Source organism: Saccostrea echinata, unplaced genomic scaffold, assembly GCF_033153115.1.
Source record: "Saccostrea echinata isolate AGI-Se365-2 ecotype Australia unplaced genomic scaffold, CSIRO_AGI_Sech_v1 ptg000043l, whole genome shotgun sequence".
Lineage (NCBI taxonomy): Eukaryota > Metazoa > Mollusca > Bivalvia > Ostreida > Ostreidae > Saccostrea > Saccostrea echinata.
Genome location: NW_026889792.1, coordinates 2,742,537 through 2,764,579, shown reverse-complemented (window position 1 = coordinate 2,764,579; position 22,043 = coordinate 2,742,537). Strand labels below are relative to the sequence as shown.

Below are 22,043 nucleotides of genomic sequence, written 5' to 3'. Positions count from 1 at the left end.
TTTCTGTTAAAGATCTGTTGATAAACTCAGCTGATATATTCGCGTTTGATCTAAATTATCAAAATGTTCTAGATCCATTGATGTTTTTCTTTGTTGAAATCACTTGATACAATGATCCCAGATTGTAATAATGTTCTTCAAGAAAATCGTCAATTTGTTCCTATGATTGATGGCACTAAATGCGCGATAAAATGGAATATTCAAACTAATTTAAACGCTAAACCCATTGGTACACTTCAAACACGATCGATGGATAATGAAATTCGCGAACTGGTGACGTATAAGTTTCCGGATTGTCGTACTAAACTGTGGGAGTGATACTGAAGAAAAATAACATATGTGCGCGTGAGAACAGGGTGTTGCCTATGTATATAATCGACCAGTAGTCAAAAAGAAAAGTAATTAGAGTATCTGGATTAAAAGGTAAGTTTGTGTTTCATTTCAATATGAATTTCAAATTTACTTACTTTTAAAATTACTACGAAAAATGTATTTTTCTTGAAATTCAAAAGTTTACGGATTTATTAAATCAAAGCATAATGCATAAAAAAAACAGTAACAGATTATTCAAAATGTAAGAAATTTTATTTGTATAATTTTTGAAAAATATTTCATATATACAAGAGAAAAAAAATCAAATTTAAGAGAAACTCAGTCTTTAAAATGATTAACTTTAAATTTATTTTTTTTTTAAATTTCAAATTAAATTATTATTTTAAGTGTACACATGACTATCGGTGGAAAAGTATAGTTTTTCCATTATTACCTTCTTTTCATTACATCATGATTTTGCACAAAATAGTAACCTGAAGGTTATATCAATATTTTCATGTTTGCCAATTTTAAAAAGTGCAGAATTAGACATATTGCAGACATTATATTCAGATTGTATTTAATGCTTGAGCGGAAAGTAAGAGCTAGAAAATGCCTATTTAAATGTTAATTTTCTATTTTACACTATTCTGCTTTGTAATTTGATACTAAAAAGTTTGAGGAATGACGACAAACTAACATCAATTCTCTCTCTTTCCTAACTTTGTTGTGTGATTAATCTTTACCTCTGATTATACAGCTTTTGATGATATCTGGTGAATTTTGCAATACTTTGAAAAACAGAAATAGATCTGTTAAAGATTAGCGTCTGTGCTTAAATGCAGTAATAATATAATTCTTCACTTAGCATCTTATATTTGGGAAGGGCTTAATTCTAAAAGAACGAAAAACACAAATATTGCAATTATTCAAATTTCCCATGACGTTTTGCTGGTGATCAACATTTTGGGATACTAAACAAACGCAATATCGTCCGTTTGTGCTATTGGTCCGCTCTCCATCAACGGTTATTAAATAAGTTTCTGATTTTATGCCCATTTTTGACACAGCACTGCTGTTTCAATCGGAAGAGGCCATATGAAGTGATACTCAGGATTACGATTAATCGTCCGTAGCCTAAAAAAACATGACAGAAATTTAAGATTGCATCTGAAATCTGTTTCGGTGTCGACTTTAGATATCTCTATTTGGAAATACAATCTAATATAGAAAAATAGAGATTTGGCTCGTAAAAGGTTCCGCTTAACTTCTCTCGGGCTGGACTTTAACACAACTTTCTTTTGATTACTATAGTGTGTTTTTTTTTAAATTCAGTTTTAGTTTTCAGGATACCTCTACATATACTTTTTGTCTTTTGGTCCTTTTAAATAGGTTACTTGTCTTTTAAGATAAAAACTTCAAACATTATTTTGTATATATGGTATACATGTGTATGTTCATTGAAGTATTTTCTCAGTTCCGTGTGTTATGACATGCAGTGTCCCTAGGCTACTCCTATAGGACTGTCCGACCTCGATCCCCTCCATGCGTATACTTTGCAGAGACTTTTCACACAACTCTTCCATTAAGAGAAATACTAATATTCAAAAGATTTATTTAATTCACAAAAACTTTGTCCTGTCAAGAATACATAAAGAAGGTAGGCATTTGAAACATTTTAGATAAAATAAAAATTTCGTATACCCAGAACTGGAAGCCAGTATTGTATGCAGAACGGAGTCTTCAGTGCTTTTTCAGCAGTAAGATTCCAATCTATTTTTACATGTAAATCTGAATTAAAAAAAAAAACTGAGGACGCTAAGACTGCATACGGTTGCAAATGATATTCAATTTGAAAACCTTTAAAATGAACTTAATTTCTTCTTAGTCTGCCTCATGCACAGATAAATATTTTTTTTATACAGTCTTCAAATGCAAAACTTCTAATTCACTTACATATTATAAGTTTCTCTTTTCCTTATTTCTTTATTGTTTTGCTTTTAAGTATTTTTTAAAAAAATACTTTATGCTAGTGTTATATGCAAAATATAGAAAACACGTTCTTTCGCATGCAGTAAGAATGTTGAAGATAAAAGAAAAAAAATCTATAATAAGTACATGCGAAATATTTTTCAAATATGTGAAGATTTGTATAAAATCATCGGGAATCAATCGTAGTTAATAACAACAACACGGAAAAACGAACTTTTTTGCAATGTGAGCTTAAGAATGATAATGGTTGTAGTAGAAATTAAAAAAAAAAACAAAACTTTTTTCTTTTTGGTTAGATTCCAAAATAAAATTAATTAAAGTCGTTTATTTCATGTTCGAATAATTAGTATTGTAGGATTAAATAGTTCTCCCCTCCTTTAACTCAACGCCACAAAGGAGATAAACATACATATAAATAATGCCACTACTTAATACTAGTGATTTTTCTTACAAGGTAAATTCAGATTGCTTATAATTTCATGTACAATTAAAAATACATTGTTTCTAGTTTATTTATACATATTTTTGTTCCCTTTTCTTCATTTTTAATGTCATTTAAAATATAAACTAAACAGATTGTAGTGTAAACGTAACTTTTCAAATTATAGAAAAATACAGTAGGCATGGTCGAAGATTAAAGAAAAAAACTACATGCGAAATATGTTTGAATGCAGAAGTATCATACTCAATAGCAACAATAGGCAAAACAAAAACTTTGCAATATAAGCTTTGAAAATTGTATTCCAGTTTTTTCCTCTGTAAAATACTGTTGGTTCCTAATCGTTTTCTTTCATCAATGAACCAGAAAACCAAGTTTGATATTCGTGAAAAAAGAACAAAGTCTCCAAACTCCCCCGGTGAAATAAATCCATTGTTTAAATCGATTATCGTAACAATTACCTTGTAATTGAGTTTGTTTAAGAGATTAATCTAGCTTCGTGGGGACAATTAATATTAGGATAATTTCTTCTCTACCAATGTGTTCCTCTTCGTTCCTCCACCCTGCAGTTATTTGAACAGGGTGCAAGGGCAGAAGATTGGACGTGGACAAATTGTTTGTATCATTACCTGCCAGTATGATGGAGGACGCATGATTTCTTCTATACAATCCCGATTCCTTTTTTTTTTTTGGCTTATTTTTTGTGTTATATCGCTCAATTGTTTGTCTTTCGGTTTTGAGCAAGCACATTTATGTGGTTTGTTACTCATTTCAGAAGATTATAATGAGCAACTCTCTCTCCAATCTTTTAGAATTGAAAGTCAAATTCATAAGGACAGATTTGCTTCGTCTTAAACTTCATGCTGGCGTTGTCTCTAATTTTGCAGAGTTTATTTATGGTATGTTAACGTTTTGGCACAAGAAAAATTCCATGTCAAAGTCCGGGTCCTTTTGGAAATGTATCCTGAAATTATAAGACCTTCAAAGAGCATAGAAAGAGACTAATTTCTCGCCAATGAGGATGTAACCGTATATTTGTCCTGAAGATCACAAAAGGCCACCATACATTATAGTTATTCTGGGTTTCAAAGACCTGAAATCAATAGCTTTCTTAAGTTTCATTTGTGACAAACAGAACTTTAATTTCACAAAAGCTCTTGATATTCGCAAAGGATTCAAAGAATGTTCAGATCGATTAGAAGTAAATTACAAGAGTTATTGGTATAAACGATAGAGAAAATAATTTACTGCGAAATAAACTCCCCAAAAAGAGAGAATTATGCACAGTTAAATATATGTTTATCATTGAGATACATTTAGAATGTAAGTACATAGAAATACAAGAAAAAATACACACAGTGTCTATATTCTATTCATCGTGATATTTAATTCAACTGTTATAATTGATTGTTTGGTCGACCAAGCTGTTGGATGCCTATATTATTGAAATTCGAAGAAAAATCGGTGTCGGCAACATTAAGACATGAAGACTAATTGATCGGACACAATGGAGTGACGGCCATAATGAAAGTGTTTGGTGATTACATCCTCTAAAGCGATTTTCCTTAGATGTAATTAATAAAGGAGATCATTGAAGTAATGTGATCTATGGCTAAATGGAATTTAAATTAAAAAACCACAACAACAACCAATAATAATATTAATAATTTTTAACAAAGCAGTTTTAACGATAACCAGGAAGAAAAGTAATTTCTTTTCGAGTGATAACCTGCAAAAATGTAAATTCAGTAAAGTGCAATTCATTTTCTGGTTGTATACATATTTGCTTACATTGAGAATTCGCAGAAATGTTCCTTTTATAAATATTCAATTGATAGAATTTGGTTGTTATCTAAGAAAATAAATTCCTGTACATTTAAAAAAAAATGGTTAGCTAAGATAAAATTATCTTCATATTTCATAGCAATTAAAACTGAAGAACACAGCAAAGCAAATAAATAAAACCAACAAAAATTGTATATCATGTCGACGTTGAAAAAAAAATGCAGTTCTGACAACATTGAGAATTTTATGTGTAACCTTGGCAAGTATATTTATTATGGCTTGAGCTTGTTACTAATTTAAAAAAGAAAAGATAAAAATATATTTATGTAGGTACAAATGTTCTGTAAAATGATTCACATTTGTACTACATTTCCTAAGTATACCATATTCTATGGTATATGTGGTAGGTATGTTTCTTCCAATTTTGTATGAGACAGGATGAAACAGGTATTTAAATATTCTATCATTTTTCATAATTTTGCAATCTTGACGATCATTCATTAAATAAAGCATTGCTTTCTGACAGGGAAGGAGATATTAAACGTGTACTTAATTATTAAAATTGTTCCATTGACAGTTTGATTATTAATGTAATACTTAAGTATCCAACTTGAGCACACTTCCTATATAAATTATCAATGACGTACCTGTTTTGGGCTTCAATTCTGTTTGTAAAAATCTTATTTGTGGAATGAATTTTGAAACCTGATGACGTTTAAGCTGCTCGGTGCCCAGAAAAGAGATCGTTAATCAGTGCGACACTGGGTACAATGATATCGTCCGGAACAAAGAGGATCTCCAAGGACAAGAACAAAGCACGATGATGCGATAGCCCCATCAAATAAATGATGATCTATATGATCAAATGGCCCCATTCAGTTCAGTTTTAATTACAAACCTGAAACCAAGATACTAGCTTGACGATATCACTCACGTCATATATGATGTAATAAATGGAACGGCAGACGTTCACAGTGCCTCAAATGAGTCCCGTCCTATCCCATTTTATTTGCTTTACTTTTTAAACAACTTCTTGAAAAATGAACATTAATAACAAAAGTAATATTTTTGGAAATGGGGCTGTATTGTATTTTCTTCTCCAATACCCACCTCCTTCTATGTATACATCGTGTATATTTCGCTAAAACGCAATAAAATGGTTACAGACTGGAGACTTTGTTCTTTTTTCACGAATATCGTTGGTTGAACAAGTCAAGTCTTAAATTGTCCATCGACGAAAACAAAGCATTGCCGTATGAGTACAATCATAGATCATTTTGTCACTTAAAAAAATCACGACTACAAATAACGAATGTGTGAAAGGTTTACTTAGGATTTTTATAAGATTACTCATGTTACCAAGAGTGTAAAATTAACTTTTTTTTTTAAAGAAAAAAAAAGATTTAGTATCTTTAATTCAAAAGGAGATGAATCTAGCAGCACATGTACTTATTGATACTATATCATATTTAGTGTAGTGCATAGAATATGGAGATAACGAACAGTATTCAAGCTCAAAGTCCATTAAAAGTTTAAATCAATACAAATCGGGAGCAGAGCAAACACGGCCCTCTAAAAAACATCAGACGTGGGATCAGGTGCCACGGAAGAGTGAGCATCCTCTGCCGACCGGTAACAACCGCTGTTTGCTCCTTGTCATGATCGGGAAAAATCCGTCGACAATTCAGTGTGAAAATAATGGTCTAACAATTAGTATGAAAAACATCAGTCAGCATATGACTTAGTGATAGATTGTATTTGCTGACAAGGTCATTGTATCGATCATAGAACTTAAGAAATGATGACTTGAGACTGTTGATATTCTTGTTCCATCAACTAGTTTGTCATTAACCTACCTCGTTTTAGAAATTTGTCATACGTAGGGAATGTTCTTGCGTATCGAATCAACTGAGAGACCCCGTATGCAGGTGATAAGGGTATATTGCTGCATAAGTAAGGGAAGTTGACGATTGAAAAGTTGAAGTCATCACGTTTATCATAAAGCTTTGTTGTTATGTTACCATTAACGTCTTTTTCTAGTAAAATATCCAAATATGAAACTCTGTGGTATCTTTTATTTCAATATTTCAAGGTCACTGGGATATACCGTGTCGACATCTGAATGGAAATAACTATTGTTAATTGATAATACGTCGTCGATATATGTAAATGTCGAGTTCTGATTTCTTTTTCTCATATACATGATTTTGAATAAATTCTCTTTCATATGAATACAAAAATAGGATTGCATCGCAATCAATTTATTTCTCTGCTTAACGCTGTTATTTTCGGAGGTTTAACGAAGATATACCTCCTAGGAAAAAGGAATATTTATAAGATTAAGAAAAATAGCATGAATCTGCCGAGTCAATATATACATCATTCAAGGACTCAATAATCAAGTATAACGATGGCTTAATGATTGTCCCTTAAGCGTTTGACAAAGACCTAATAAAATTTCAATTAATCCAGATATTGAAATAAAATCGCATCTTTCACCGTTACAAAGTGCCGTCGTTCACCCTTGCAAAGTACTGTGTTTGTGGATCCCTTTATGGTTTTCTGCTCCATTATCACAAGAAGTTTGGACAACTCTATCTGTCTCTTTTTCTCTCTCGAACAAATCACTTTCACACACACATACTTTCTCTCTCTCCTTCTATCTCACTCGTCTTCACTTACCAACGATAAATGTTTGTTTCGTCGTCAAGCTCACTTGAACTAAAGAGTTATTAAAGTTTGTCCGGTGTCTAAATGTCTGTGGTCTGGACATGTGAATTTTCACATTCTTGACCCCTCCGGAACCAATGGATTTCAACATAACATGGCGCATAATATCGTATATTTAGGACTTCCAGGGTGATCATGAAGTAATCTATATTCCGCTCAATAGAAGTTCAAGTTTATCATCATCGTCGCAAGTCACGAGTTTTTCTGTCCAATCTATTTCCACGAACTAGAATGGGCTCAAAATCCGTGGTTTTACATAGAAATATACATACTCAGACCAAAATTCATTTTAATCTTTGATAAGAAAAGGAGGCTGGATTATATGAATATACATGAAAATACAAATTTTAGACAAATTCAAGATGAGCAAGCTGAAATAGTCGAATTAATATTAAAGCTTTTTCGCGTGGAGTATATTTATGATAACTCAGTTAAAAATCCATTTCAATCTTTGATAAGAAAAGGAGGCTAGATTATGATTATCCGATAGCGCAATATTTCGATGGATTGGTCATTATTTGTGGTATTTTGTATTTACATGCATGAATTTTTATTCTCTGCTTAAGAGGAACAGGCTAGCAATACTTGTCAAGATAACGCGGAGGTTTCTTCGTTCAGTTGGATTTTTTTTTCAAATCAGGCTCAAAGGTTTGGCCAAAACATGAAGTTCAACAGAGGAATATACAAGCTAATTTTTAATATTTTCCTCTGTGGAAAGTTTTCAAATTGAAATGAAAGCTTTTTCTGAATGTATTTTAATTAATATGCCAAAACCCATCCCCTTTTGGGTTTAGGCTAAAAAGAAAACTTTGATAATAGATAAAATATACACCGTATATACAAAAAATCTAAGAAATATCTCTTACTCATAGTCAGTAGAAAATTTAAAAATTACCATATACACTTTAATTAAATAATCTTATGCACTTTACATTTAAAACTTAGCTTTGTTTTCTTTTAAATATTTTTTTTTTCATTTGAAATTCACGTGTAAGGAGTATTTTATTTAAATAGTCCTGACTTTCACACCTCTTGATAACTTTTAAAGTGTTGTTTGATCTGACTTGCTGTAGACGACTTCATGACCCAGAATTTGAATTAATATATAAATATCATAAGGTGGTATTTCTAACAACAACGAAAAATCCAAATGTTGAATGATCTTTATTTTCCAATATCTGGAGATTTTGTAAACATATCAAAGAATTCAGTTAACCACAGAACAATGTATGTGCCACTTCAAAATAAAGAGACAGATCTTTATGAACATTTCTGATAAATTGTTGCAAAGACTTTTCAAACCTAAATGTTAACGACTTCTATAAAGTCTTATTTATTAGACCTGAAATTAAATGAAAGAGTTCTTTCAATGTCATCTGCTCAATAACTTAATACACTTTAACATTGTTTTGTAAATGCAATGTATATGAACCAAACACAATAGATGGAAAAGATTAAAATAATCAAGTAATTTCCAATGTAACATTACGTTATACGTTTATAAGTTTACGAGACTTGAGTTTTAGAATGCATTTAAAAATATGACTTAAAGTCCAGGCTTTTTGACATCATAGAAAGTTGCTTTTTCAATAAAAATGGAACTCGTAAAGTTACTTACCTTGTCATTTTTCTATTGCAAAATTATTTCGTTAAAAACATTCTGATTGTACACACAATTACTCCGAAGTTGATATTAAAAATATTCATATGAATCAAAATTTATTCAAAAACGTCTACATGAGAAGACATTTAGATATATCGACGACGTATTATCAATTAATAATAGTTACTTCCATTTATATGTTGACTCGATATATCCCAATGAATTTGAAATAAAAGATACCACAGAGTCTGACACATCTGTTTCATATTTGGATATTTTACTAGAAAAAAAATTTAATGGTAACATAACAACAAAACTTTATGATAAACGTGATTATATAACTTTTCTACTGTCAAATTCCCTTACATATGTAGCAATATACCCTTATCATCAGCATATGGAGTTTATGTCTGCCAGTTGATTCGATATGCAAGAACTTGCTCTACATACGAGCAATTTTTAAAGCGAGGCAAACTATTGACAAACAAGTTAATGAAAAAATGATATCAACTGTCTCCCTTAAAGTCAACATTTCGCAAATTCTATGGTCGATACAATGTCAGCAAATACAGTCTATCATTAAATCGAATGCTGACTGACATTTTTCATACTAATTGTTAGGCCATTATTACACAATAAATTAGGCATCTCCATATGATTGAAAATTCCTCGAGGGGGACGTTAAACAATAAACAAACAAAGACACTGAATTGTCTACGGATTCTTCCGTTTGCCCAATCATGACAAGGAGCACACCGCGGGTATGACCGGTCGGCAGGAGATGTTTACTTCTCCATGGCACCTGATCCTACCTCTAATGCTTTTAGAGGTCCGTGTTTGCTCTGCTCCCGATTTGTCCAGTTTCAATGGATTATTGAGCTTGAATACTGTTCGTTATCTCCAAATATCATTTCCAACCAAAGTATAGTTTTTTTTAAACATTTTATAAAGTTCCAATTTATAAAAAATTTCATTAAAATTAGATTCTCTATCAGCTCCCTTTTATTAAAACCCTCTATGTGCTCCTTTAATTTTTCCATTTCGATCGGAAAGATATTTGGGGTTTCTCAGAGCAAAAAATGGACACTACCATTTTTTCTATAACATTGAGAATACCCATGACTCTTATCCGCAACTCCTCTTATATCACTGAATACTGACTTTCACAGAATCTTTATTACAAATCGTAGTACCACTGTGCACCTCCTATTTTCGTTTTGATCGGAAAGATATTTGATCCTTCCCATAGCAAAACGTGGACTTTGCCATTATACCCATATAGGAGCGAAGGTATCATTTTGTGAACTCAGTGCTCATAGTACCTCTAGTTTTTATTCAACACAATCTGATAAAAATCATATCCTCGATCCGATGTCTGCCTTTTTTTATTGTCGCTACACTGTTTTTTCCCTCTTTTTAAACGATCAACATTTTTTTGTTTTTGTATCATTTTTTGATTTAATATGATAATTCCAAACATGTTAGAATAAAATATATATAAACATTTAAATATATGAAGTATAGAAAAAATTACTTACACATGTATTCCTTAAAATTTTAAGAAAATTAAAAGAAATTCGTGTTATTCAATAGCTATTTTATCCCAGTTTGGTAATATTCTCTAAAACATATTAGCCTATGTGGTATTATCTTTCTACGCAAAAGGAAAAGCATTAAATTATTTAGAATAGAAGTAAAGGCATCACGTGATTGGAAACTATAATTTTCTGTCTTTAATATCAAGGAAAAGATAATTACCTCGACCTGGCCCTTCTGCTAAAATAAGACGGTTAGATTTAATCAGAGACATAAATAAAATAAATGTTACTTATGTCTCTGACTTAATTTTACCATCACTTGATAATATTGTCTTCCCGAATATCTGAAAATTTCTTCAATTCTCAAATACAATAAATATGAGAAGAATCCATCCTTAACACAATTTATGATTTCAGATGAAGAATTCATTGGAGCACCTGGTAATCTCTTCAGTGTTCATTCTTTGCCTTTCGCTGACATTTGCAAATGGAAACTCTCAAACAGAAGACAACATTTCACAGCTATCAAAACTTTTCAGTAACTTGCAAGACATCCATGGAACAAAACATAGTCAAGAGGAAAACACAAGGGATCGACTACGATCAGATACCAGAAAACAACGCAGTGAAATAGGATTGATTCTGGCTCTCGGTACTCCAGTGAACATGGAGTCAATGGCGGATAGAGACAAAGTTATGGAAGAGGACAAACACACAGACGACCTAGACAAAAGCGATTGGGACATTGATTTTGATGACGAGGAACAGGAAGTAGACAAGCGTCAAGGAGCCTGGGATTATGAATATGGTCTCGGGGGTGGTCGGTTTGGAAAGCGATTTGATTACTCTTTTGGTGGCGGCCGGTGGGGTAGGGATACAGATCATGTGAAACAAGAAGATATTAACTGAGAAAATTATCAGAATTCTTCCTTATAGATAAGCATCTTTAGTTTCAAGTATGTGTAATTGATATTTTAAGTGTGATCTTAAGTTTGAAACCAGAAATCGAGAATACTCAGTCGTACCTGATATTAAATGAAATTCATCAATTCAAAGCATTTCTGCAGCAGTTTATTGCATGCGTTTTTAAACCAAGATCAACTACCTTGCATGAATAAAGGGAGAAAGATGTTTTCATTTAAAAAAAATATACGCGCAAAAATATACTTAGCTGTTTGAAATCGATCAGATTTTTTTATCATGATTTGTAATAAAGATCCTTTCATGTTTTTTTTTTAAATTAAATATGTTTAAAATGTTCATTATACACGATAGTAGAATAGGCTATCAATTCATCAGAAATACTGGAGACAATTTATTTATCGCATATTTTATATGTTTTTTGCAGTAATAAAGAAAGAAAGTTTCCTTTACGTTATTTCATCTTTTGATCACTATAGTAGTGTAAAATATACATGCTCAGTAAAATCTAAAAATAAACTAGATGCTAACATTTTCCCTATATTTAAACACTTTGTAGAGTGAAGCATTGACGATATGCTGTACCAGACGATTTACTTAAGAATAACGGATAAAAACAAGAGTTAGTATCGCATTGCTTATCTAAAATGCCTTGTTATACATGTGATCTAGAGAGGAGTTTAACTGCAGAACTCCGGGGACGGGGGGCAGCCCCCCCCCCCCACTTTTTTCTTCTGCTGTAGTTAATTTCACTTAGATAATGGTGGCATCCCCCTTTTTGTAGCTGGATTTGGACATTTTTATTTTTTGCTTGTCAGATTATTTTTGGGAAGTTGCCCCTTACCCCACACTTTTGAAACTATTGTTCAGGGCCTGTAACAATTTCTAGTTTGTTCCAAGAGACCGTAAACTTAGCATGCCTTTACTCTAATAATTTCGTAATTTCGATTTTAATACAAAATGCATAAGGACGTCGCATATTTAATTTGAAAAAATGATACCCTTTTCCCCAATGAAAATATTTTGAAAGGTATTCTAAATAAATTCGTTTAGTTTAAAAAAAAAAGAGCATGACAGTGTTCAAATCTAATCCTGAGATGTACTGAATATTCTTGTATGAATTTACTTGATTGAATTTAAAACAGAATGACCAGACACATATTTATCGACCTGCACTTAAAGCACAGGCAATGGGAATAAATTTCTATGTCTCAGCATATGTCTTTAGATAGTGTCTAAATTCCTAAAAGAAATTTCATTGATATCTCAAGACACAAAAAAGTTATGCCTAAAATGATGCTAAAGATGTCAGGAGTGCAATACCTTTATGTGACATTTAGAAAATTCAATACATTTTGAAGATCTATGAAATAAATGATACTGGTTTACTGTTGGAAACAAAGACATTCCTGATTAGAATCAAAGTTTTGAGCTTTAAATGTAGACTGTAGCAACTTTTGTTTGGCCATGTTGTGGTCACGGCTGATGCCTAAAAAATGTTAAACCATGACAGAAGTGCAACAGAAAAAATGTTGTGTTGACTGAAAACCTTGATTTTAAAATTCTTTATACAATTAAGTCAAAAGGAGAATTTTAAAAATGTAAAACAATTACTGATATTCCATTTAAAATTAAATTTTGAAATGTTATGTTATGTCAAGTATCTGTGCATACCCAATTATATCAGGAGTGCAACATTTGATGTTTTGATCCCTAGCGAACTTTATCAGTGTATGATTCTCTGATTTTTATTTTGGAAAACAAAGACACAAAAGACCTTTTACAAAATAGATTTATCAATTACAGGGTCTGTCTGTGTTTCAGATCTATATTTCTATGGTCAGGAGTGCAACACATTTTTTAAAGATCCAAGTTATGTGATGAAAAGACTTCTATTCATACCAATAAATATTCTTAAATCAATAATGATCTATTTGAATAATTTAGTAATAAATTATTGACAGTTTTGTTATTGAAATCTCTCTCTTTTTCAATTTTATCAACCCAGATGTGTTTTTATCTTTTCTTTGAATTTTTTATGAATGTAAAAAAACATATAAACACTGAAAAAATGTTTAAAAAATTCAGGTAATTCCATCTCGACTTTACTGAAACAACAGAACATGTTCTGATGTAATTTATGCTTCAAGATTCAACTTTAAAGACTCACATGCTCTTGGTCAGGTGTGCAACAAAATATTAGAATTATTGCTGATCAAAAATGAATTAATATAAAGAAAATGATTGATGAATGTTTCTGGTTGACCTCAATTCTTACAGTGTTTGTTTCGTGAAGGAAAATACTATAAAATATACTTTTATATATTTTGAGCTATTTTTTAAAGCATAAATAGGGAATAATTCAAGAAGTAAAACCAAGTTTAAATACTTTTATGTGTTTTGACCATAAGTATTAGACTATAAGTATTGCAGAATTTTGATACCACTTAATGTTGCCAACTCTTTTTGAATTTTTGTGTTTTATGGTTTTACTTTTAATTTTACTGCAATCAGGAGTGCAACAAAACTGTTATATAATTATCAATGAACTTCATTTATCTTTATTTAAAAAAATAAGCTGCAGAAAATGTTTGATACTATTTATGGTTCAAACCATTGTATCTATCAACAAATTACAGATATTGTTTGGACATTTTACAGTCAATGTACAGAATATTTTTATCACTAAACATATATTCTTAAAAATATTTTACACAAGCAAATAATCATATGTTGAAGTCAAGAAAATATGAGTCAAGAAAATATGAAAAACTTGCCGTAAATGATAAAAAATATCAAAACGACGAATTGATTTTCAAACTTTGAACCAGTTATTTGTGGTATAATCTTTAAAACATTCTTTCATAAAATACATAGCAGATGTCAGGAGTGCAACAAAATAAGGTACAATGTAAAATAAGATCATTTCAAAATCTAGTATTTTTTGTAAGAAAACTTTTACATTAGAATTCTTTGTGGCTTAGATTTAAAGAGTTGTCTTAAATGGACCAATAAGTAAATTTGGGGGAATTCATCATATCGTATTTACCGTCACGGTAGCTCAGTCGCTAGAGCGCTCGCTCTGTGATCGAAAAGTCGTGTGTTCAAATCACAGCCGCGACTGACCTACGTAGATAAAAAAAACAGGTAGCGACTGTTCCATCGCCAAACTCTCGGCACTTTGGAGTGAAAGTTGCGGGTCTTTAGGATGAGACCTTAAAAACCAAGGCCCCGTGTCACGGTAGGCGTTGACATTATAAAAGAACCCTAACTGCTCTGTGGTCCTGAGTGCCAAGTAAAGGTCTAAATTTGAAGCCCTTCACCAGTATATATGGTGACGTCTCTATATGAGTGAAAAATTCTCGAACGAGACATAAAACATCATAAAATCAATCAATCAATCATATCATATTTCTTTCATATTAAAGCTTTTCAAACCAGAGTTGAAAAAAAATAATGTAAAATAACAACCAAGAAGCCAATTTCTTTCACATATAAAAGAGAAAAAACTCAACCAAGGTTTGAATGTAATCATTATTAGTACTTTTTTTAATTCTTTAAAATTCGTCTGAAAGCAGATTAAAAAGTTCACGATTAATAATTTATCGGAAAAGTTATAATATTTTGCTTTTGAGAATTGCTTTATCCTCATATTCCATTGTAATTGTAAACTATACAGTTTAGACACGTGTCATTCAGAATTCACGTGGTACAAATAAACATATCAAAGATTGCTCCGGTTTGTACGACCTTTTGATTTCCGGCAGATTCTAATTACGTGAGAGTATTCATGTTTCTCAAACTGTTGTCATCAACTTTATACCTCATTTCTTTAATGTTATATTGGGTAAATTTGACTGAAAAACACACGTTTTGCCGTCGTACTGTCGCTTTTAAGATTATTTTGGGTATATTTTCCACTATCCATTTCATATCTGTTTGGTAGGTCTCGAGTCGCATCGCTGTGTGTTGGTTTCTGCTACTTTATTTTTCTTTTCAAAAAAAAATTCATGGTTGAAAAAAATCAGCGAACACTTTATATTTTGCTATTCACTGGACTTGATATGACATGACACGTTTCCCCTACCAGATTTTAAAATGTTTGAGTAGCAAAAAACAAAAAATAAAGCGAACTTTCAAAGCAAAAAAAAAAACCGTTAAAGCATTGCAACTATTTCTATACAATTTAAGAAAAAAAGTAGCAAATTTCAAAAAATAAACGGTTTAGTAGGATTTTTATTTAATTTGTGGGAAGAATGACATAAGAGGTATTCCTTACATCAACCATTCTCTTGATTAGGATAGTGAACTTGGAGAAGTAATAATGGGCTTTTGCGAGAAGCGCTGACTTTTACAGTCAACGGTTTACTTTTACGCAAGGCCAATATACGGAAGCTCTTTTCCGATATAAATATTTAGCTTAATGTTAATCAAAAGATAATGATTAGTCATTTCAAAGCATATAATACGTTGTCTAGGAAGGGAACAGCGACCACCCTATCATCAACCCCCTTCCTTCCCTCCCTGACCAACTCGTGCCTAGTTTTCCTTCTGGAATGTGTTTTAAGCTCATCTGAGCCAAAGGCTCAAGTGAGCTTTTCTGATCGAAATTTGTCCGTTGTCTGTTGAGGTTGTCGTCGTCGTCGTTGTAAACTTTTCACAATTTCATCTTCTTCTCCAGAACTACCGGGTCAATTTTAACCAAACTTGGCACAGAGTATCCTTGGGTAAAGGAGATTCAAATTTGTTCAAATGAAGGGCCACGTGCTCTTCCAATGGGAGATAATTACAAATTGGTGAAAAATTAATGGCATCTTTTAAAAATCTTCTTCTCAAGAACCACTGGGCCAGAAAGATGAAACTCAAGTGGAATCATTCTCAGGTAGTGTAGATTCAAATTTGTCCAAATCATAACCCCTGGGGGTATGGTGGGGCCACAATGGACGATCAAAGTTTTACATAGGAATATGTAGCAAAAATCTTTAAAAAATTTCTTCTCAAGAACAGCAAAGCCATGATTGGTCATATTTATATGGAAGCATCCCCAAGTGGTGTAGATTCAAGTTTGTTCAAATCATGACCCCTGGGGGTAGGGTGAGGCAACAATGGACAATCAGTTTTACATAGGAATATATAGGGAAAATCTTTAAAAATCTTTTTCTCAAGAACAGCAAAGCCATGATTGGTCATTTTTATGTGGAAGCATCCTCACGTGGTGTAGATTCAAGTTTGTTCAAATCATGACCCCCTGGGGTAGGTTGGGGCCACAATGGACAATCAAAGTTTTATATAGGAATATATAGAAAAAATCTTCCCAAGAACAGCAAAGCCATGATTGGTTATTAACTATTTGGAAGTATCCTAAGGTAGTGTAGATTCATGTTTGAAAAAAAAATCCATGACCCCCTTGGGATAGGGTGGGGCCACAATTGAGGATTAAAGTTATGCATAGGAATACATAGGAACATTTTTTGAAAGTCTTCTTCTCAAGAACAGCAAAGCTATGATTGGTCATAATTATATGGAAGCATCCTCAGATAGTGTAGATTCAGATTTGTTCAAATCATTACCCCCAGGGGTAAGGTGGGACCATAATGAAAGTTCAAACTTGTAGGAAAAAAATACACAGACAAAGAAATATGTACGCATCTTTAGTTAGTGTAGATTCAATTTTGTTCAAATCATTCCCCACCCCCTTTCCCTTTTTAGGGGTAGGTCGGAACCACTTATGCATTAAAGCTTTTCAATATGACTTTTGCTTTTTTCCTAGCCACAGTGCTCAGGTGAGCGATTTGGCCCATGGGCCTCTTGTTCTTTTTTTTAAATTTTATTCCTTTAGAAAATGAGATAGAAATGAGATACTGCCCCTCACAAATATGGCCTTTTTAGTTACGTTATTTGGTCAGCTCTTGGGTTGATTGTATGCCAGTAAATCATGTTAGCGACCCTAACACCATACATATAACCACTATGAAAGTGTTCTTATACATTATCAATTCAGTACCGCCGTACATAACGCATGTTTAGCCGTCAATTGTAAAAGTCAGTGCTTCTCGCAAAAGTCCAATATTTAGACTAAATTTCTTAAAGCAATATGAACTCCATTTTTGAGCATTTTATTTTGCTGTTAAATTGAGCTGTTATCATAAATCTTTAACTTATATAATGTTTAATTAGACTAAAACAAGCATTCTGAGAGTATTGCATTAGCAATACTAGTCCCCTACCGGCAAGTGTAATCTGGTTCCCGTTCAAAATTGAAAATGTCATAATACCGTTAAAAATCAATAAAGCGGAACGAAATGCAAACTTGATATATAGCTAATCAAGGTAAAGTCACATACCAAAAATCAGCTCAATATCTACAAGCGTTCAGAAAAAAAATGTGAAAACCCTTAAAATTGAAAAGGTCGTAATTCCGTTAAAAATCACTGAAGCGGAACGAAATGCAAATTTGATCTGTAACTCATCAAGATACAATCACATAGCAAAACTCAGCTCAATATCTGCAAGCGTTTAGGGAAAAAGTGCGGATAACCAAGTGGGACAGACTGACAGACAGACAGAGGGACAGACGGATGGACAGCTAAACAGACAGACGGACAGACGCAGAGGAAACCAATAGTCCCCTCCGGTTTCACCGGTAAGGGACTAATAAAGCTTTAATTTTTTTCAGAATAAAGACTTCTGTACAATCGAATATATAGTTTTATATAAGAAATCAATACTGTACAGGACGACAATAACGTAATTTTGCTTCAATCAAAGCTTCCAAATAGTTCTTCGCAAATATGAACAACAGAAGTTTAAAAACGTTCTTTTTTCTGTCATTGAAATAGTTAATTACAACTTTGCAACAAAAATTTCCGAGATCGAAGTTGCAGCCCTTATTGCTTTAACCATTTGTTTCAAATTTGCAATTAGAGAGAACCATGGAAATGAAACTTGTCCATTTCAAATGTTTACTTAAAAGACATTCTTTACTCCAAATACACACTTCAATAGTTTGACAGGATTAAATTGTGCAAGAAATGATTTCATACAAAATGTCGGGCAAGATATTAAGTATTTTAAAAGACATAAATCATTATTCTGGCAGAAATCTTTTTGATGCTATCTTGGAAATTTTCATTACACAGGGTTTTGATCATGCTATAAATGAAAACATACAATATCACTAGAAACCAATGCTGAGAAATCGGACAGAAGCATTCGTCTTACATCAATTTTAATATATACTTTCAACAGAAAAATGGGATTTATTTCTTAAGGTGGCTTTTTTTAATGACGATTTGAAATAAGGCTGTTCGAAAAGTTCGCGGACAATCTTTGTTTTATTCAAGAAACTCAAGAAAGCACATCGTGTGTAAAAATCTTTATTTTGTTGATATGTAAAGTTTCATTCCAAATGATGAAATAATAATGTCATTTACTTTTAAAAATAAATAACATGTTTTGTTCCATGGAGCAAACTTAAGTTACTTAACAGCATTGTAACGCCAAAAACATCACTAAATCTGACGTCATATACACTCATTACAACATTTCTATACCATTTGGCATTTAGTTTGCTTATAACAATTATTTTAGTAGCATAATTTCGTTTATCAGTATTTTTTAAAGGAGAAACTCTGCTTTCAGAAGATCTACATCAGTGAAGCGCCCATTTTTGTCATGAGGTTATCTAGTAACTCTTTTGATCAGATTTTTACTGAAAATCCGTTTCCTCACAAACTGTACATCGCCTGATAAAGAGTCTTTACCACTCAAAAACAGCCTTTTCCATTTATAGACAAATGCACAAGTCACTTTTGAAATATTTCCTGCTTCCTCCAGCATTAAAAGAGTTTATTCTGAAGCTTTCCCAACTGCAACACAAAATTATATGGGTGCTACGTGACGTTCTACAACGCCATCTAATTTTGCCTTTTTCAATGAGGACTACCTATCTTCTGAAATACGTTTCTTTTCGAATGAGCAAAATATTAAGTCATAATTTGGCATATAAAATGATTATCAATTTTTACTATGAACGCTTATTTTTTATTTATTGTTTTCGCGCGATTTTACAAAGATTTAGCTACATACGTTATCAAGTGCCTTGTTTTTGAGTTACCAAATTTTGACCTGCTCCATGATCCAATTTTTGTAGTTTTAAATTTTGAATGTTTGAAATAATTCACAATATATGTGATATTTTGAATTCAAACCATTCGAATTTATTGTTAAAATATGTCCACCGAAAGATATTATTTCCCACTTTTATTTCATTCTGAGTTGTTCTAGTCAAAATTTGTCTGGCGTGAATCTATGTGATCTAAATCTATCAGAATACATACTTTTCTAAAAAGGGTCAATTTGACGGAAATAATTAAACATTTTAAAACCAAGTTTAGTCAACAATAAAAACTCGTTCAAATCACTTGATTACAATGCCAAAGGAGTTTCTATATTTTTATATCGGTATTCATACCTATGCAAATTCTTGAAATGAAACAGGCTACTGAAAAATAAGTTGATGTCAAAACTCTTTCAAAAGTCAGATTTCGCTATTTTTAGGTCATAATAACAATTAACTTGTTTTAAAAAGCAACTTATCATTGGTCAAATCTTGACTGACGTGTTTCAAGAAATCATTATTTTCAATATTTTGCCATTGTTTTCATGCTAATTTTGTCTACGGATTACTCTTCCCAGAGAAGGCTCAGGGTGGTATGATGGACAGGGGATGGTTGCTCCTCCTAAGCCCCTGATCCCACCTGTGATGTTGAGATCGGTGTTTTTGTCCTTTCTGGATTTGTATTGTTAATGGACTTTTGCGAGAAGCACTGACCTTTACAATTGACGGCTAACTTTGACATTTAAACTTGCATTATGTACGGAGGCACGGAATTGATCATAGATAAGAAAACATTAATAGAGGTTATAATTATGGTATTAGGGGCACTGACATTATTTGCCAACACAAGAGATGATTATAGGTAGAATAAAATTACTTAAAATACCTTTCTCATGAGAGATAGTATCTCCTTTTATTTTCATTTTCTAAAGGGATTAAGTAAAGAAGAAAATACATTCTGGAAGGAAAACTTGGCAGAAGTTAGTAAAGGTGGGAAGGGAGGGGGTTGAGGGAAGGATTGCTGCTGATCCATTCTTAGACAACGTAATATGGGCTTTGAAATGGCCCATTATTATCGTTCTATTAAATGTTAAGCTAAATATTTATATCGCAAAAGAGCTTCCGTATATTTTCCTGGTGCAAAAGTAAGCCGTCGATTGTAAAAGTCAGCGCTTCTCGCAAAAGTCCAATAGGATGTATCCCTCTTTGATGTGAATGGACATGCAAATAATGGTAAACAAAGTTGAGAAATCAATGTATTTATATCTCGAAAGACTATTAGTAATTTATGCTGTGCTTATAAATTTTTCAGTAAAATGTGCATGCATATTCGCCACTGAGAGCACCATGGCAACGAACCCGAGTACAATTTGTATATACATGTAGTAATATAGTTTACATTTCACTAATGTTGTTAAAAAATTGAGCTTTATGCAATATATTTCAGTGGGTTTTCTGCATAGTCTTTTGTATTAAATATTAGACCACATACAAAAGGTGTGAAAAATAATTTTTATCCCGTCCCCTAAAAATGTGCTGACAAATTCAGTAAAATATCCACATTCGCTTCTTCAATTCTTGATGGAAATGGAATTTGAACGGATTTGAACTAGCATATGGGTGAATTTTTATAAAATGACCAAACACATATTTTTCAACCTGCACTAAAAATACAGGCAATGGGAATGAATTTCTATAACTCAGCACATGTCTTTAGATAGTGTCTAAATACCTGCCAAATATCTTATTGATATCTCAATTCACAAAAAAGTTATGCCCAAAAATGATGCTGAAAATGTCAGGAGTGCAACACCTTTTTGTGACATTTTGAAAATTCGATATTTTTTAAGATTTGTCAAATAAATAATAATGGTTTATGGTGGAAATAAAGACTTTCCTGATAATATTCAAAGTATTGAGCTTTAAATGTAGACTGTAGCAACTTTTGTTTGACCAAGTTGTGGTCATAGCTGATGTTGAAAAAAATGTCATACCGTGTCAGGAGTGAAACTGAAAAAATGAAGTGTTGCCAAAAACATTGATTTCAAAAATCTGAAAGAAAATTAAGTCAAAAAAGAATTTTCAAAGTGTAAAACAATACCTGATATACAATTTAAAACTTAGAAATATTATATAAATCATAAGCACCATTAATGAGAATCAAGTATCTGTGCATACCCAACAATGTCAGGAGTGCAACATTTGATGTTTTGTTCCCAAGCATGAAAAAACTTTTAACAGTATATGATTCTCTGATTTTTATTTTGGAAAATAAAGACACAAAGAACATTTTTAGCAAATAGATTTATCAATTACAGGTCTGTCTGTGTTTCAGATCTATATTTCTATGGTCAGGAGTGCAACACTTTTTTCTTAAAAGATTCAAAGACTTCTATTCATTCTAAGATATATTCTTTGATTAATTGTGATCTATTTCAATAATTTAGTACTAAATTTTTGACAGTCTTATTATTAAAATCCTTCTCTCTTTCAGTTTTATCAATTCAAATGTATTTTATCTTTTCTTTGATTTTTTTTAAGAATGTGAAAAATAAAAACACTGAAAAATTGCTATAAAGTTCAAGTAATTCTACCTCAACTTCA

At 31.9% G+C, this 22,043-nt stretch overlaps 1 protein-coding gene across 1 annotated transcript; it reads left to right on the top strand.

Annotated features, from left to right (window-relative positions):
• Positions 1-320: 320 nt before the first annotated feature.
• On the top strand, positions 321-11,737 carry LOC133201285 (uncharacterized). The gene is made up of 2 exons (XM_061337083.1): positions 321-423; positions 10,817-11,737. Exon 2 carries the CDS (start codon positions 10,817-10,819, stop codon positions 11,306-11,308), a length of 492 nt encoding a protein of 163 aa, XP_061193067.1. The 5' UTR covers positions 321-423; the 3' UTR covers positions 11,309-11,737.
• The last annotated feature ends 10,306 nt before the right edge of the window (positions 11,738-22,043 follow it).

Excerpts from the sequence above, each read along its gene's own strand:
- LOC133201285 (XM_061337083.1), top strand. The coding sequence starts at position 10,817 with ATGAAGAATTCATTGGAGCACCTGGTAATCTCTTCAGTGTTCATTCTT.